The 20077-nt window shown below is 40.3% G+C and overlaps 1 protein-coding gene across 1 annotated transcript; it reads right to left on the reverse strand.

Moving 5' to 3' along the window:
* Positions 1 to 10565: 10565 nt before the first annotated feature.
* Positions 10566 to 19114, reverse strand: dnaaf3l (dynein axonemal assembly factor 3 like; the record flags this gene model as incomplete). The annotated part of the gene is made up of 11 exons (XM_080835013.1): positions 10566 to 10704; positions 10804 to 10878; positions 11023 to 11137; positions 14215 to 14473; positions 14570 to 14692; positions 14792 to 14914; positions 16783 to 16959; positions 18044 to 18198; positions 18605 to 18698; positions 18826 to 18932; positions 19033 to 19114. 11 exons carry the CDS (start codon positions 19112 to 19114, stop codon positions 10566 to 10568), a joined length of 1449 nt encoding a protein of 482 aa, XP_080691139.1.
* Positions 19115 to 20077: the final 963 nt, after the last annotated feature.

Below are 20077 nucleotides of genomic sequence, written 5' to 3' on the forward strand. Positions count from 1 at the left end.
ACACATCACAAACACACGTAATCGATGTTTTTTTTTGGTTTGAGAATAACGTAATTGGTTAGCTTATTTTACGCGAGCTAATTGACCTAGCTGGCTATACAGTGTTTGGTGTTTTGGGTAGCTCAAGCTAGCAATCTCACAGACACACAATTGATGTTTTGGGGGAAATAAGGTAATTGGTTATCTTAAATGAATGCATGCTGTTCACTTGGTCATTGTCATTTATACATTTTATTAAGCCGTTGTGTTGCTCAGACGACTACTTAGACATGGTCAATTATGTTAGCTAGGAGTATGGTGTTACTAGTTCTAATGAACTCCGATGAAGAGGGGTGCTGTAACTGTTTAGATTTTGTTTTGTTATTTTTTGTCTTAGTTTTTGCTTGTGGTGATTATTTTCGTTTGATAAGTTGTTTTACCTTTTGTCTGTCATGATTGGGTTTAGTTTATAGGAAGTGAGGTCATGGGGTTCAGGGGTCACACACACACCCTTATTATGGTAGCCTTCATTACACCTGACTAGGAGACCTAAGACGCCGGCTCGCGGTCGTGCTAGTATACCACTGAGTCCAAGCTGATGAATGTGATTGCGTTTACCTTGCCTCATTTCCCCTCTCAATTGTTATGCAGCCAACGAGGTATGTTTGTCTATTTATGATGCTTTATTTCTTTGATTTCTTTGGGTTTGATTGTTTGGTTTGATTGTCTGTTGATTGTGTTTTTACTGCTTTTAACCAGTTCGACGTTGGATTACAACTGAATTAAAGAGAATAATAAATCCATCAGTAACTGAAGAACTTTGGCCTTGCGTCTTTCCTGGAGGGGAGTGATAGTCGAACTCGAGGCGAACTCGGAGCAGAACTCTGCATCGGCTCACGGGTTATCTATCCTCAACGTGAAGATTCATCAGTTTGCCGGGGATTAATGCAAATTTCTCGGATTAAAGCCACGTTTTCGCTGAAGAAGCAAGCGAATTGGACTCGTTGCCTAAAGTGACTTCACGCATGAACTGTATTCGGATTTACAACGTGCTTTTCAGCGATTGAAGACGCGTGGAGGAACGGCATGAAACAGATAAGCAGCTTTTAGCATTCATGTTTTCTTTTAGACGGTTTGAAGCTTTAATGAACAATGATGATGGGTTGTCTTTATTAGCCTGATGGCCACATTTAAGGACATTTAAAACTGATATTGGGGGTTTTGACATGCAACCGAATTGAAAATGTTTGCACCACCAGGTTGCTGAATTGTATGATGTTGATGTACGTTCGTATTGTTGTTGCCGACTACGTTCAAGTGTAGCTGAAGCTGTCATCAAGTTGTTTTATGAACCCTTCAAGTTTAGTAGATAGTAATTGTTTGAAGACAGCCTCTCAGTGTAACAGTTAATAGGCAATACACAATCCACTATGTCTCAGATTGGTAGAGATGAAGGCCTGCCTTTAGTGGAGTCTCAGCATTCAGCAGAGCTTCAAAAGGCAAATGAGTGTGATGTTGTTGAGCAACAGCCTTTAGGCGCATTGGAACTACAGAATGAGCCTCGTAGAAGTGACCGATCACGTACATTGACGGAGAAGGGCAAAACCCTACACATGGACCAGTTAAACTTACTGCTGCTTCGTTTTGACAATGTCTATGAATGTTGGAAAGTCATGACTAAAGTGGCTAAAAGAGCTGTGCAGCAAAACCTTCCAAGTGACATTCTTCAAGAACATGAAACCCGCATTGAAAAGGAATTAACTGAACTTAATGATATTTACGATGCTTATAGAAAACTTGACGTTCCAACTCAAGACATGCGCCGCAAATTTGACAAAAGCGCCTCTATTACTAAGGTTATGTTTAAGAATGTTAAGTCTCAGATTCAAGGAGCCGAGGAAGAGCTGCTTTGGCCTGATGACGAATCTGTATTTGCATCCTCTGCCTCTAGTATTTTACTTTCTGTTAATAAGGGCCGTGGAAGCAGTTCAATTTGTTCCAATGAGTCTCTAGCAAAAAGACAAGAGGCTGCTGCAGAGTATGCCTCTACAAGAGCAGTGCTCAAGATCATGAGTGTACAGGAGCGCAGGCAAGAAGAATTGGAAGCACTTGAAGTCAAAGATAAGCAGATAACTGCAGCCCAAGAAGCAGCAGCATTATCCCGTCGTCTCCAGGAAGAAAGGGAAGAAGTTGAACGAAAAATTAAAAGACAAACCCAAGAAGCTGCCCTGTTGAGAACACAACAAGAAGAGAATGCCGCCAGAAGACAGTCTGTCGAAAACTTAAAGAGGGAGGTGGAGCGTTTGGAAAGATTGAAGAAATTGAATGCTGCCCAGGCAAAGCTACAAGTGTACGAAGAAACCAATATTGACGTGAACCAAGATCTCGCTATTCAGAAGCCTGATGTCGCCATGATTATGAAGGTAGCTAAACAAGCTGATCCTGTGTGTGACGTACAACCAAGAAGTGCGCCATCAAGGGGTGGTTGCTCAAATGACATTCAAGATCTTGTCAAGGCCTTGGCTGAGGCCATAGCAGCAAATAGGCTGCCAGTTCCAGAACCAACCATCTTCTGTGGCAACCCACTGCAGTTCAATCACTGGAAGTTATCCTTTCAAACCTTAATTGAGAGGAAGAATATCCCAGATATAGAGAAGATTTTCTTCCTCCAGAGATATGTCGGGGGCACAGCAAAGGAGGCCTTAGAAGGTCATTTTCTGCTTGCGTCAGAAGATTCATACAGCTTAGCTTGGAATATGCTTGATGAAAGGTATGGCCAGTCATTTGTCATTGCAAAGGCTTTCCGAGATAAATTGTACGCCTGGCCCTGTATAGCTACTAAAGATGGTGCTGCATTGAGACGGTACGTAGACTTCCTGCGTAGTTGTGAATGTGCTATGACCCGTAACGAGAATTTGCATGTTCTCAATGATCCAATGGAGAATCAAAAACTTGTTGCTAAGCTGCCTGAGCTTTTAAGCCATGGATGGAACAGAAGCGCTACACTTTACCAACTAGAGCATGAACGTTTTCCAAACTTCAGTTATTTTGTAACATTCTTGTCCATGGAGGCTAGTATTGCTTGCAACCCAATAACCTCGCAGCAAGCTATATGGGCAAGTGAGCCAGAAGAGTCCAAAACCAAGAGTCAAGGTGCAGCTGCCTCTGCCAAGAGCCTTCACACCAACATCACTGACAATTGGGCCTCTTGTATGTTTTGTAAGAAAGCTGCACATAGCCTCCAGAAGTGTCACAGATTTCTCGAGCGACCACTTGCTGAGAGAGTTCAATTCATTCACCGTGAGCATCTGTGTTTTGGCTGCTTGAACCCGGGCCATCAGTCAAGAAGCTGTAAGAGGCGGTTGATTTGTGATTCCTGTTCCAGACCTCATCCCACTTGTTTACATGAGGGCCGCTCAGAACGGGAATCCAAGCAGAATCAAGTTGGCTCTGCATCACTAGACATTACTGCAGAAACTATGTCTAACAGGATTTTAAAGGATGGCAGTAGTATTCAAACTTCAGCAATAGTTCCAGTCATTGTGTCAAGTGACTCAGGCAAGGAAGTTGTTGTTTATGCTTTGCTAGATTCCCAGAGTGATTCCTCTTTCATTCTAGAGCATGTGGCAGATGCTTTGGAAATGAGTGCAGAACCTATAAAGCTGAAGTTATCTACCATGTCCTCAAGGGAAACTATTGTCTCCTGCAAAAGACTCAAGGGTTTACAAGTAAGAGGGTTGAATTCCATCAAGAAAATCGCAGTGCCAACAGTGTACACCAGAGAATTTATCCCTGCCAATAGATCACACATTCCTACTCCTGAGATAGCCAAGGCATGGACACATTTGGAGCATCTGGCACAGCATATTGCTCCACAAAGCGAATATGAAATTGGATTGCTGATAGGATACAATTGCCCACAGGCTCTAATGCCCAGGGAGGTTGTCTGTGGAGAAGAAAATCAACCATTTGCACAGAAAACTGATTTGGGCTGGAGTATTGTGAGCTATGGTGACCCAGGTGAACAGTATGGTGATGCGCTTGGTGTGAGTCACCGTATCTTTGTAAAGCAAGTAATCCCTCAACTTGAAGTGCCTGACCAGCTCAAAGGTGAAGTTAATTTTGTCTTCAGGACCCAGATTAAGGAAATGATTGCCCCCGATGATGTCATGAAGATGCTGGAGTCAGATTTCAGTGAGCGTGTAGGAGATGACAAGGTGGGAGAAGTCACTGAGGATGATCCAGAACGTAAAACTGTCCATGTGTCTAGGACCAAAGCAACGGAAAATGGGACATTGTTAGATCGTCTGACAAAATTCTCTGATAGGAAAAGAGTTGTCACATGTCTTAAGCGTCATGCAAAACGTTTCAGTGGCTGTAAGTCAAACCCAAGTTGTGCCAAAAGCATTGAAGAAAGACGAGAAGCAGAGGTATCTATTATTAAAATGGCTCAAATGGAAGCATTCAGCGTTGACATTGAAAGTTTAAAAAGGAACCATGAAGTTAAAACCAAGGACAAAGCCAACAAGCTGCACCAATTAAGTGCATTTATAGATGAACATGGTGTCCTTAGAGTTGGGGGACAGTTGGCAAGATCTACTCTCCACCCTCACATTAAGCACCCTGCCATCATCCCGAAAGGCAGTCACGTGTCCTCTCTGCTCATTAAGTATTACCACGAAAGAGTACATCATCAAGGAAGGGGAATGATGGTTAATGAGTTACGTGCCAATGAATTTTGGTCAAGATGGAGAAAGGAATATCTCCTTAATCTTCAACAAAGACAGTGGTGGCAAAGCCTAATACAAGAGTCAATGATAGTCATCCTCCTAGAAGATAATTCACCTCGAAATCAATAGAGATTGGCAAGGGTGGCTGAAGTTTATCCAAGCTCTGATGGAAGGGTTCGAAAGGTTAAGCTATTGATGAGCGATTCAACTTTGGATCATTTAGGAAGGCGCACTTCTAAACCTGTGTACCTTGACAGACCTGTTCAAAAGATTGTCGTGCTGCTTGAAGCTCAATAATGCTGTACTTTGCACAGTTTGCTATAGGGTTATAAAAGTTTGAACCATTTATGATTTTTTTTTTTTGAGTGAAATCAGTTCTGATTCGGTGGGAGTGTAACTGTTTAGATTTTGTTTTGTTATTTTTTGTCTTAGTTTTTGCTTGTGGTGATTATTTTCGTTTGATAAGTTGTTTTACCTTTTGTCTGTCATGATTGGGTTTAGTTTATAGGAAGTGAGGTCATGGGGTTCAGGGGTCACACACACACCCTTATTATGGTAGCCTTCATTACACCTGACTAGGAGACCTAAGACGCCGGCTCGCGGTCGTGCTAGTATACCACTGAGTCCAAGCTGATGAATGTGATTGCGTTTACCTTGCCTCATTTCCCCTCTCAATTGTTATGCAGCCAACGAGGTATGTTTGTCTATTTATGATGCTTTATTTCTTTGATTTCTTTGGGTTTGATTGTTTGGTTTGATTGTCTGTTGATTGTGTTTTTACTGCTTTTAACCAGTTCGACGTTGGATTACAACTGAATTAAAGAGAATAATAAATCCATCAGTAACTGAAGAACTTTGGCCTTGCGTCTTTCCTGGAGGGGAGTGATAGGTGCAGTGCAGGAGTTTGTGTGTCACGGTCCTCATACCATGTGTCAGAGGAGGGAGCCCACCACTTTATTTTCATTAATCCTGGACTTTGGAAAACTCATCTCTGTCGAAGTGTCAACTTTAACAGGAACCCACACGACCTCCGGTCAAGGTAAGTTGATTTACTTGCTTTGCAATTACAGATACAATTTGCATTTAACACGGTTCATTCACGTAAACGCTGGATTTAATTGTGTGTTAACTTCTGTCCACGTTTACCAATCCATCAGGTAGGCCTACTTATGGAACAGATGCACATTTCGCAAAGTGACATGGTCATAGTCAACATCGGAATTTGCCAAGCCACATTCCGAGACGGTCAACTGAGTTCATCTGGATGACCGATGATGTAAGTAAAACTTTTTCAACAACCGAATGAAGTCTTTAGAAATGTAATAATGTAACACAGTATCATCGTAACTGGTAATTGAGCATACAAATTGGTCTTGCACCATGAGGATGCAGTTTGCAACTGGCAATTCAACTTTGCATTATTTTGATTCAAGGTCAATACTTGTTTTGACAGTGGTTCTGAGCAACCTAAAACTTGAAACTAGAATTGCTATAATTATGAGGCTGCTTAATCACTACGGACAAGTACACAAATGCTTTGTCAAAGTCAGAATTTCTTATTTCAAGCAACCTTTTCATCTCTACAAAAGGCTTTAAATGATTTTCAATTAGTTACTTCAACCTAGACACAGTTGCTATGGTAAGAGCAGGTGCAAACACTATCTGCACACTCTATTATCTCAATGATCAATTTCACATATGCATTGACTTCCAAACTCTCCAAAACAAATGGCAATATCCTCAACAGGACAAGCATCTGCCCAGATGACTGTTTTAGGTAACCAACACTTGAAGTTAATGTACCAACAGAAATTGGGTATGGCCGATCTCTTACCTCTAGAGGGGAATAAGGGAAACCAGAAATAGCAGAATTCACTGAGTCAAGACCTGTCTGCCTAGACTGAACAAGATGATTCACACGCATTTGATTTTTTAATGCCCTCCAGAATTGCATGCATAATGATTCTATTCATAATTTTATCACACTGTCTGTCTGATGTTTCACCAATGTCCTTTTAGTATATGCATCCTCATTGAAGTGTGACTGCATTTCCTCCATAGCACAATACATTGTTTTTTCTCGGTTAATAGTTTGCATTTTACCACCACTGTACAATGCATCCACGTCTCCCTTGATTCCATTCAATATTACATCTACGACAGATTGACGGAGGTCTGCTGATCTAGCCATGGCAAGTAGCCTAATAACAACCAGTTTAGACCTGTATTTTGGATTTAGGGTGTAGTATAATGTTAACAATTTGTTTTCTGATGGAAAGGATCCTAGTGTTTTACAGATCTCTCTTTCATCCGTGTACAAAACTATCTGCAATTTAGCATTGCTGTGTCTAGCCCTAGTCAAGACTTCACATTGCCCACCCCCCTCCTCACACTTTGCTTTACCTCCAATTCATTATCTATGTTGTACGAGCTCCCCTTATGATGTTACCTAAGTACTAGCTTTGAGTCTTTGCTACAGTGCAATATTAAATATGTTTGTGGATAATACAATGGAAAACTTCACCCCATTGCTTAAGAGAGGTGGCCGTTCAACTGTATGGACATCTTGGGGGATGATTAGACACAAACGTTATTTAAGCCCAGCCCCACTAATTGGCATGGGTTGGTCAAAATAATGGAAACACTCGTCAGTACAAGGCAATATTTGTCTTTCATAGGTATATCTTATGTTTAGTACTTATTGTTAAGTTATGTTATGTTATATTATGTGGAGTACTTATATGTTATGTTATGTCTTGTTATGGTAGTGTGGTACGGTGTCCTGTCCTAAGAATTTCAGTGCCCAGACCGACTCTGTTGTTCTGTGCATCTGACAATAAAAGACTTGACAATACAATTAAATTTAATAGCACTACACACTGCAGCCTCTTAAAAAGTTAAATGGTGTTAGGTTTATCATGTGAACCATCTTTTCCATTAAGTAGTAGTTTGGGGTGGCCATTATGTGTGCTAACTTCTGTACGCATGCTTCCAAATCCATCAGGTACTGACGCAACAGATCCACAATGCTGAAGCCAACAAAGACGTGGTCATGTTCAGTATTGGAAGTTGTCCTGCCATGTTTCGCGACTTTCTGGCAGGCCCAGATTTTAACTGGCTGACCGATGATGTAAGTAAAACTTAAAAAATACATTTTTATTTTTACTTTTTTCCAATCATGTTGTCATCAGATTTCTTTTTTCGTTCTTGTACATTGTAAATATGTGCATTGCAGCAATTGTTTCAGATCACAAACTACATTTCACTGTAAGAAGTTTCTATTTTCTCTCTAGTCTGACAAACTACTAGTATCTGTAATTGTTTTGTTATTGTTTTTTTGTCTTCACAGGACAAAGCAGTGTTCCATGCCCTTACCACAGACGCATACACGTTATGATGTCGTGACAGCACATAGTTGTGTTAATAACGTGCTCTATCAATGGCGTGGTGCTTACTGCCCCGTCTCGTTGGTCTTGGCTCTCCTGACCGTGGCAACTTTGCTTTTTCATTAACGTTTTCTAGTCACTAACACCCCACCCATAACATGTATTTTTCAACTAAACAGGTCTTGCTTTGAATAGTGTAAGTTAGCAGGTTTTTAAAACAAGTATGCTTTGCAGTTTGTCTTGTATATTTCCACAGGTCTACAGAATTAAACACATTAAGTCTCAATTCATTTTGACTGACCACAGCATACAAGACCCTCCACCTGAAGACTGGCACCTATCTTCCTTTAATCACCAGATACTAAATGACTGACATTGAAATTAAAAATAAATCTTGTACACTGGCATAGTTCTGCAACATTGTCTATTGAACTTTAAGTTAAAATTCGTTCAGATATTGCTTATCATGTGTTTACATGAACATCTGCACCCTATTATAATTACTGCACTTGGTTTGGGACTGTACTGTTAAGGTGCATTCATGGGCTCAGCTACTGTGCTTTATGAACATTGCCTTTAAAAGCAAGCAACCAACCTGTAAATCAATGTGAAACTCAACCCAAGATGAACAGAAATTGTGAGTAAGAATGCTCTTTTTTTCGCAACAATTTGTGAAATAAAGAAACGTCAACATGCTTCAGTGTTCTGCTTCTTGTTTAACAAACAAACACAATTTTCATCTTCAGGAACTAATTTCAATAACATGATGCATACGAGGAGGTGTTCAGGGCTAGTCTAGGCTATTGCATTGATGTGCTACATGGTTTTGTATGTAACGCTAGTGTTACGGACAGTTAGCGTAATCACTTCGTGACATGAGCAACAGACGTTTAACCCGATGTGAAATAAACAGGCAAGCCAAGACGGCAATACGTTTATGTAGGCTAGCTTGTCACTATTAAAAGCTTATTTGACACGGTGTAAAAGTTTGATTAGCATGCTGGCTGTGTGTTGGTCGTATAGCTTCGTAAAAGTTCACTTGTGTGTTTAGTTCTATGACTTCGTAAAAGTCTAATACGTACTGTCTGCCGACATAGGCGATTAGGATAATGAAGATTATAATATAATAAAGAATTGAAATTGAGTGCAGTCGCTGTCGCGGTCTCTGTAGCTGTCCGCTTGTGTGTGCCTGCGTATGTCAACCGCGACGTCATAGCAACCAACATAGCAACGACTCAAAGACGATTTGATAAACAGTTGATCGGAACGTCTGTAGCGTCATCCGGAACTTCTCGCTAACCCTAGTAATGTTCGGTGTGACATGAAGATTCGATAATCTTCACGTGAAAAACAAAACAGCTGATAGGAACGTCTCTATTGCGTCACCCGGAACTTTTGGCTAGCCCGGAACTTTTCGCTCATGACAGAGCCAATACAGAGGCAAGTACAGGTGAAATATGTTCATATTTTATAGTACTGGTGAGTGTGCGAGCAGCAGTATTCTGGATAAGATGGTGGCTCTTTATTGAGTTGTTCAGTTGCTACATCCTGACAGGAGAGCATTGCAGTAACCTAGTCGACGTAATTCAAGTGTGGATTAGTTTTTCTGCATCTTGGAGGGATAGGACTTATTTTTGCCAGTATTGCGTAGAATTTTTTTTTGAATATATATCTTTATGATCTGTTTTATGTGCAAGTCAAGGTCTTGGTTGATAATTACACCAAGGTTATTGATTGGCTATTGATGTCAACATTCCATTCATTCAAAGCGAGAGAACGGAAAATCTGGTAGATTTTATAACGACACATTTGATCGTTATCAAGTGAGGAAATGGAGCAAATCAAGTTAGGGTAATGTACAAATTAACATGTAAGTCTAAGTAAATGCAGACAAATAGCCTCACTAACTCAACTTGGTTACGAAGTCAGTATTAGTTGCTTGGCAATGCTTTATGCTGAAAGCTTGGGTTGGAACTATTTTCGGGACAGAGAATGAATAAACAATAGACAGCTGTTGCATTAGCTAGCTAACAATGGCTTCAAAAACACGCCCCACACTGATCTATGAACTATGTGTTATCAATACTCAATACAATAAAACTTGGTATATGTAGGCTATGCCTATTGACTGACTTCATTCTTAGCAAACTAAAATATTTCTTAATTTACTTATTTTACATTTTCTCCTTGATTTCTCCGCAACTGACTGTTAGATAACCATAACACAATAACACTTACAGCCAAAAGTGGATATTTTCCCTTTATTTAAAATAAAAATACATACAAGAAAAAAAATTGCATAAGAAAAGATTCAGCATCTAACTTTATGCACTTAAGAGCATTGCATATTACTCAAGAAACAGAAAGGCAACATAAGATAATCATCATATAACCACTTATTATATGACTAATACACTTGATCAGTCAGTCAGTAGTCCATTTGGAATATAATCTCTTGAGACTAGTGATATCACTGCTCCTGCAGTGTGAAGACAGCATGCACGTCACTGGTGTCCTCCTGTTCAGGACTAAAACCTGCTGCTAGAGAAATTTCGTTGACTTTCTCTGTAAAACCTGCCTCTTGCTCTTTTGACAGGTCCAGCAGGTACCTGAAATACACGTATACAAATACAATGAGAACTGATTCCATATATTTAAATCTATTTTAGAATATATGAAAATCTTAGGATGAGTAAATAGTGACTTACTTGCACAGCTCCACTATGAGAATCGCCTTAGGTGCGGCTATTGATTTCAAAGCTGGTTTTAAGTTATGCACCATACTGAGCGGTAGAGAAATAGAGAGAGCTTACATGGATTAAGTTCATTCCAATACAACAGACTTCAGGAACATGCAAAAATGTCTTACACATCATAACATTTGTGTCTGTGTACATGTCATAGTCATGCATCTGCGTGTATGTTACCTAGCTGAGCAGTAGATGGTGTTAAAGAACCGTGAATATCTGTGTTTCTCTGGGAGTTTTGTAAGAGAGTCCAGAGGGAGGAAGAACACTCTCACACCACTCACAGTCATGAGCTCTGGAAGACAACAGTTAGGCAGAGTTGGGTCTTTAGCATGGAAACAAATAACACCATTTTTGGTGACACTTCTGAAAAATGTGATCTAAAATAGCTAGTGTAATAAAATTAAAAAAGTAAATAAACTACAAACTACAGAAATCAGTGAAGATAACTGATTCTCCATGATGTTTGGGACATCATGAACAAATTCTACTAAAATGTGCACAATGGCTGTCAAAATGTAAACACATTATATGCACATATACCATATTTTTGCCACTATAAACCGCATTACAATATTTTTTTATGTAATTCTATAAAACAAATCAGTGTATTAACCACAGTTTATTCTCAATGTAACATCATCCTGTCACGTGGGCCTTTCGAGCTAAAATGCGTATGCACACACAGGCTACACAGCAACACAGCTTGCTACCTCATTCACACTCAGGAGAGCCATGCATTTATGAAGTGTTTAGTTAGTGCTATGGTGTTGTGTGGAAATGGATGCTAAATGTTTAAGTCAAATCATTTCTAGATCCTCTGGCGAACATGTTCGAGAAGGGGGAGGGGGACTTCACCCCCTTCTTTCACTACACTGGTATTCTAGCAAAAGCTTATTTAAGTCTGCATCACCAAGAGTTTACCACCAAATGTTTTTAATTATGAAGCAGTGTCATGTTTATTTTAAAACACTATGTCATGAGCCTGTATAAAACGCATTGAGTTCCTCAAAGTTCTACGACACACTTCCCTTTGCCTCACGGCATGAGCTAGAGAATGAAGGATTGCTTCTCCTGGAGTCCAACCGCATGCCTATAAAACTCACTGACAGCTGGGACCTTTTCCCTCTTTGACAGGGAGGCCATGTAGAGAAATGGGATTTGGCTGCAGCTTGTTCTTGGATTGCTGCACACATCTAGGTTAACTCACGTGTCTGGGGGGCCTGATGTAACTTGTAAGCACTTGATAAAAACCAATTGCTCCACTGCAATGGCCACTCACACAACATATTTAGTGATAAAAATGAAGTACACCTAAAGGTGAGGTTAGTATCTTTGGCGAAGGGTTGTTGATATTTGAGTTTAACAACCATAAAATTACACCCCCCCCCCTTTATGCTCCAACCGTATGGCTCGGTCCGAGCCACAAAGCCAAGACTGTGCACACACAGAACAGACACAGAGGATCAGGATGAGAAATTCACAGAACAGACAACTGATTTGGATTGGATTGGATTACATTTTCAAAGTTTCAGAATACAAGAATATGTTTTTTAAACACAACTAAACGGACAATAAAAAGGACTATCTTACATTATAACAGGGGTAACCATAGTGACAATTATGATGAGCTCAAGGAGGAGGTTGATTAGAGGCTACTGGTTTCAGAATATTAGTTAACTGTTAACTGAAACTTACTTGGTGTTGCATTTCATTCATTCATGAACATTTCATGATCAACATATTGGCAATAAGTTGTAACCAAATACTAGGGATGGGAACCGAAACCCGGTTCTTGTTTAGAACCGGTTCCTAATGAGCCGAATCTTTGGAATCGTTAGCCAAATTCATAACCGGGTCTGTTAACGGACCTTTGTGCCGTTTGCGCATGCGCGAACTCTCCCTTTAAAAAATCAGACCGCAGCAGAAATGGCAACTAGACAGAAGCGATCTAAAGTGTGGCTTTATTTCACTCGAACAAATGCAAACATGGTCACTTGTAACGTCTGTACAACATGTATTTCGTCAAAAGGAGGAGGTACATCTACTATGAATAAGCACTTGAGCACACAACATGGTATTAAATTACAAGATTGTCATGTTTTTGATGCCTGCAGCAGCTCAACTAACGACGGCGCTTCATCCCTAACTTACCAAGGTAAACTCCTCAAAATGTTTTATCATAACGGTGTTACTCGTGTGTTATCAGCAAACGTTTGCGTTGTCGTGTTAACCATAACTAAACTTAGCATTTAATTGCTTAACAGAATGGGCGATGTTGGACATTGTCATATAACTTAGGCTAGCTTAGCTGTAGAATCTTCTATTTTCAGCTGTTGGCTTTGAGGCAGAGGCAGTGCTTGCCTCCCCTCTGTTGGTTCTAGAAAGTTTGCTGATAACACACGAGTAACACCGTTATGATAAAACATTTTGAGGAGTTTACCTTAAGTCAGGGATGAAGCGCAAAAGACTCCGTTAATAATGGCGTTGTCTAGCAACGCGTGCAGCTCCCTAGATATGGATACGTTTCTCTTTCAATTCAGTGGCAGCAATAGTTAAGTTTTAAATATACTGAATGCCTAGTTTGCGAATCATCTTTGTTCAAATACGTATGTGAGGCATTGTGTGCATGATACAAGTAAGTATGTTTCAGTACGTTATTGTGTTTGTAGTGGGTTCTACATTGCTATTAGAAGCGTTAAGCATAATAGTTCGCGATTAGCCAAACAACCAAGCAACCTACAAAAAAATATACAGTCCTTTACTCAATAACAAGGGCTTCATGTCAGATCAGAAAATTCAACGATTTTGTTAGTGCCATTTTATTGCCAGATTTAGTTTATCTCAAGAGTGCAATGAGGGAGGGGTTTAGATTGGACTAACTTAAACTAAACCTGGATGTATTGTAATATTCCAACAATTATGAGACATTTCCTGAGGTATATCTATATAGGGGTTGTTTGCTATTTCACTCATACACTCATCTGATACAGTATAGATGAGTGTATGAGTGAATGAGTGAAATAGCAATCAACAGTGATCTGCAATGTCAATGTATAGCTTTAGAGTTGACACTCTCACCACATATGCATTTTAATATTGTTGTTTTATATTTAGTGGCAAGAATGTCTGTTTTTTTTAATAAAAGTTTTTGGTTATTTATGTAAACATTCTGTTTATGGTGTGTACAGCATTCTAGATATTTATATAAAAGAACATTAATGTAAAAAATCCGTTTGTGCTCTTTTTTCACCCCTTACCCAATAAGAATCGATAAGAGAATCGATAAGGAATCGAATCGATAAGCAGGAATCGATAAGGAACCGGAATCGTTAAAATCTTAAAGGTTCTCATCCCTACCAAATACATTACCATAATGCAAGGATTTCTCCTGTGCCTCTGACTGAGGCGGATGTTTCTTTGAAAGGCCAGCGGATGGACAGTCATGTGTTGGAAGTTGTTCTTTTCTGTGACTTAGTGAAGAGTGTGACTCTGGCTGGATCTCAGACGTCTGGCACTCCTCTCTGTCCCTGTGATCACTGGCCTGCAGGAGCAATGGGGGAGTGCTTCCCCTGTTCGACAGGGACTGGAATAGTGCCAGCACATTAGCAAAGGATATGTCTTGTGCTGTCTAATAGGGAAACAGATGAATACAAAAGATCACTCTCTTTTAAAAAAAGATAAAAAAAAGAATAAATATTATTTATCTGTATAATGTGTCTCCAACCTTCACATGCTGGTTATTGTGCTTTTTGAGTAGTTCTTTGTCGTCTGTCTCAATTCCAAAACCAAGGTAAGGGCTAGATACAATGTCGCCCCAGTAACCTCTTACTGCAACCTTCTCCCTCCTCTGAAACAAAAACACATACATGGATGCAATCAAGTTGGAAGCTTCAAACAATACAAATACAACTTCTCATTTAATGTAAGCAGTTGCAGTTTAACTTACATGACCAAATATGCGGTTGGAGAGCAGACTTTGATTGGCTATCTGGTAATGTCCTTCTCTCAGCTCAAAAGCCACACCCCTATCTCTCCACTTCACATACTGTTGCTTATTGATGACACCACACTATATGAATGAGAGAAAATACGTACATAAACAACGGAGGACATTTCAATACTGAAAAGCTGATATAAGCAATACTTTTTTGGAATATAGGATCTAACAAGCTTTACATTCTGAAAGCCATGTTGAAAAAACACCTCATTGCCAAAGGTACGTGGACACCTAGATATTACACTCATATGTGCTTGTTCAAGGTTACTACAGTCTCTGAGTGCAATCGAGCCTGCTTCCAGTACCCGTTCTAATTCATCACCAAACACGTTATGCATAAAATGTTTCTGATGTAGCACCCCACTCAGTGCCTGTAGTCGATTAGCGAAGGGAGTCACTCTCCTTTGATTGCCCACTCCAGCACCGCACGGTAGGCCAATCGACTGCGTGTACTGAAATGGGTGCTACGTCAGGAAGTTTGAGAAAGGTAAAACACAGACTTTAGAAACACCATTTCATCATCAAACATCATTTTCTACAGTTTCTTTACAGTGATTGAGGTTCACAGACGCAGGTGTATCTCTAGGCCTCTTCTAAAACAGAAGTCAACAAACAGCAGTCAAAAGGGTCAACATATATGCACATACCTGAACAAGACAGACTAACCAAACCAAACCATACAGAGCAATGAACATAAATACCTGGCGGCCAGCACCATTTCTAAACACAGGGGTAGACACAACAAAACAAACAATGCACAATGACAAGACAGACCCTCAAACATAACCATAGTATTCTTCAGTGTTATGCACGCCAAAGAAAATAACTAGGTAATACAATAAGCACTTTCTAAGTATATAAAAACACTTTATCAAAGTGGTCTGGCCCAGACCATTCCAGGTGTCCCTTCTGCCAGCCTAGGCCATTAGCAGTCCATGTGGTGGATCCAATTGTAATCAGTAGTATGAGTGTTTGTGTGTGTGTGCAAACCATGTCTGTTGGGTGCAATAGTGGTTGAAAAGATGGGGTAGGAGTGTGCGGTTCATGTGCGGTCGCACCACGACCGTCACACATCCCCCCACCTCTGGTCTCACGCTGGTAGGCGGGAGAGCAAGTCTGCAGTGATGTTTTTCGCCCTTCCATCGGGCCTCCTGCCGTGCTGCATTCTGCTCCAGTCCATCTTCTCCGGCCTGCCACACCGAGAGACGGGCTCAGACCATGTCTCGCCTCCTGCAGGAAGACAACCTCAGCCCCACGGACCAACTCCGGCTCTCCACCAGTCTCTCCTCCTCTGAGGGCTTCTGCCGCTTCATCCAGCAGCCCTGCTTGTGTCTTAGTGCCCATCCTCCAAAACAAGGGAACTCCACAAAACAGGATGCAGAAGCAATAGTGCAAACTTGCTGTGAGGCGGAAGTGCAAGCACCTGAGCCACCGTGCCACCATCCCATTGGGATCCCAGTTTCGCAGTTGTGGTGTTAGCATTGTAACGCAATACTGAACCAATTTTGATCGTTAATTGTCCCTTGTAAAAAATTGACCCAAAAAGATCTAAAAATAGGGCCCAGTTTGGAAAATCCGAAAGTTTCCCTTTAAAATGAAGGTCCGTGTAGCATATACCAGTCTTCCACTCTCTCACAGCCTCCAACCCTCGGATCATCAAGTCTTAAGTGCCAGGAGTCATTTCAATACAGAAATCTGCCTTATCACTGCCTTTTTGGGGGAATTCCTGCCACAAGTCACAGAAAGTTTTGAGAAACCATATTGCAAATTAAATCACATTTTGGACCTTTATGTTGCTCAGGCAGCTGAACCTACAAGTTAGAAAGGGTGTCCACTTATAGCCATAAAGGGAATGTGTGCATTTATCACATCTTTAAGCACATCAATCTGGTCCAGTTGCATGGATTGACAATACTGTGTGTAGTGTAAATGGTACAAACCCCTTTCTGATACATCTTCATGGTGAGATCCCAGTCATAAATGCCATGTTTACTGTCATACCGGGAGCCCAAATACTGCCTCACGCGACTGTCCCATGTCTTACTTATAGGCAGGATAGATGAAGGAGGTTGCAGCCACTCCTTGAAGATCCTTGCCAGCTCATCTCGTTCCTTATACTGGGACATAGAGGGAATAAATCACCCTTAGAGAGTACAGTAAAGTGAGGGAGGTCACTGTAAATGTACGGGTTTATGGATTACACATCCTGTGTCTCCCTCACTTTGTGATTGTGTCATAACATTTAATTATATCATTTCATAAACTACATTCTATTCCATTACATAAATGCAATCACACTAGACATTACATACATTACCTAGCCTTCACTGAAAAGTAAATCTGTTTTACATTTTACAACATAAGGAAATGTCTCTTACCGTGAACATCACATATATGTTGCTCATCCAGCTTTTCAGATGAAATGCATGTTTGGGTGAAGGAATTATTGAAGCTACTGGTTTTGCGGATTTTATGCAAAACTGTTGAATGATTTGTATAGATTTGAAAATGTCAATTAAAAAGTTTAAATAAAAATGTTCTGTTTACTGATATTCGCTGCTAGCATTTGAACATCTGCAGAACATTTACTTGCCTTAAGTCACCTATATTTTCCTACCAAAAGGAATATCAAAGATTTAAGCAAGCCCTTTCAACCTGATGAATTTTGGATTGGTGTTGTACCTTCACATTCAGGGAGATATTTGGGTATTAAGTATTTGGGTTATTAATTGGACTATTAGGCCCCATGTTACCATACGGAGGGATGCCACTATTTGCTTATCAATGATAAAGTGCACCTGGGCAAACAGTTAGGCACTCTCTTTCCCTTTTTTGCTTTCCATATTGTGACTTCAGCATCCAGGTTACTGTTGTCTTCACTGCAACCACAAATGAGCTAAAAGGAGAGATGTAACCCTCTCACTGGGCTTCCACGGAAACTAACAGAAATGCTAGTTCCATATATGTACATCATGTAAGGATTTAGAATGAACTTGTTAGACAAAGACAATTAAAATAGATGCTGTTATGGCCAAGCACTGAATTTCAAAATACCCATCCCTGTTGAAGACTTGGCTTAAACCCTTTCTGTTTTCCTGTTTACTATGATACTACAGCTCAAGTGCCACATTTATTTTGTGAAATTCACTTTACAAGAAACACCAGCAAATAACACATTACACATGTCTCATTGTGTCTCACCTTAAGGAACCCAGTGTCGAGGCAGGGATGTATTTGTGTACTAAGCATATCAGAGACAGATAACGAGAGCTGAGTGGCAGCATATTTTAGAATCTCCTCAGTCTGACTACGGATCTCCGTGTTCCCAAGGACCTCTAGAAACACCTCCACCTTTTCTGGAATCACACAAGCAGAATACATAAATAATATGATTAAGAATAACAGTAAGAGATGTATTTTTATTTTCTTATACAGATAGGTCATGCTAAACGCTGTGTAGAGCATCTAATCAGTCAACCATGAGAAGTAGTGATGGCACAAGACAATATATCCCATATGCACTCAAAGTTTATTTCATGCAATGTAATAATACAAAATAGAAAAATGCACAAAAATATGCTGAGCTGTCCACACTCAATCACATCACACTCAAGTCTTTGATTGAAGTTTCGATCAGTAATTCCAGCTCGTTTATGAAACGGCAACCAATTCTGGTCGTCTCTGGTAGCTTCACCAACCCAATTCCTCAGTGATGTTTAAGCTGTCCCTCTTTTCAAAATATCAACAGAATATAGGACTTACCATGCAGCCCCATACTGTCGGTTGAAGTTAACGAAAGGAAGAGAAGGAGCAGCTGTCGTGCCACAACTTCCATACTGTTCTCAATTAGCCACACCTAAATATAAACAGAATTAAGAAAACCGTAAACTTTTTTTGCTACCCATCGAGCTTCCTAGTAAGGCAGTTCTTCCAACAGGCAATAGTGGCGTTATATATTATATCTATCATCTTCAGTCACTCACCGATAGTGTGTCGTTGTCTTTCAGCCCAGCAATAGTCTTGAGGATGTGCCGAGGGTCAGCGCAGCCCAGTAGTAAAACATTCACCTCCCCCTGCTCTCTCTCTGGACCTTTGCGTTTTCAAACAGAGATATTGCTTTTCAGTCGGTATATTTGTTGTAACCCTAGGTGCCATTCCCAACAAGAAATGCTGAATAAAGTAAGCCTCACCAGCGCCTAGGAGATCTAGAGCTGGGCTAAAGCCCCACCAGGTGACACAGCCCGCACCTTCCAAGGTACGCCCTGCACACATTCTTCACCAACACACATAACGTTAAGGCTTTACATGTTCCTTTCAAGTCCATTGCTAGCTAACGTTAATATTAAAATAAACTCGCCTCGTAAGCTTGTTATAATACAAGTTTACCTAATGTTATGTTGCATAATGTTAACTTTAAATTACCTGTAAAGTTCAGCCTCGAAGCACCGCTTAAACGACTTCAAGCTGAAATAACCAAAATAACTGTTGATTCCCTCTGAAATCGACGAAAGAATTCCAATCTATTACTATTAACGGTACCAGACGTTACCTTTAAACACAAAACGTTTCCAACTTATCATCAGACAAACTAGGATCATTCCAGTCGCATAGAAAATCTCTGGACAAGTCAAACCAACAACCTCTGTGTATCTGTTAATGTTACCTGGCAACCAGAGGGCGCGGGAATATGGTAGTGAAAACCTACGCCCCTAGTGGTTGAGTTACTATCGGTGAGGCAGTTTACATGTAAAATCATAAACCCTGCGTTCCGATTCTTAGAGAGCGCTCTTGACTCCTCGATGTCCAGTCAGAGAGGTGTCTGACGAGAGATCAAGGTATGCCAAAAGACCGTTCATTTTCGACATTCGGGACACTCTATTCAGACAGGATTTGGCGTCATCACGCTGTTTGTACTTAAATGCTCACACTAGCGCGCTGTGTCAGACGGCAGTCCATTGCATCTTCATTCTGCTTGCTTTGCTACTCGAGAGTTTACTGAGAGTCCATTGAGAGTCATTGAGAGTTATTGAGAGTTCACTGTCATTCATTCATTAATTGTCATACTAAGTCGAGTTAAACTGTAGTTTATTTAAACTAAAAATACTTACTTACTTTAAACTTAAATTTAGATTTAGCTTGAGGTTCACTTAGAGTAAGCTAAGGTAAGCTAAGGTAAGTCGTTTTGAAGCGAAGTTTTAAGTGAAGTAGAACATAAGTTAGTAAGTTAGTTTTAAA

Source organism: Sprattus sprattus (assembly GCF_963457725.1).
Source record: "Sprattus sprattus genome assembly, chromosome: 3".
Taxonomy (NCBI): domain Eukaryota; kingdom Metazoa; phylum Chordata; class Actinopteri; order Clupeiformes; family Clupeidae; genus Sprattus; species Sprattus sprattus.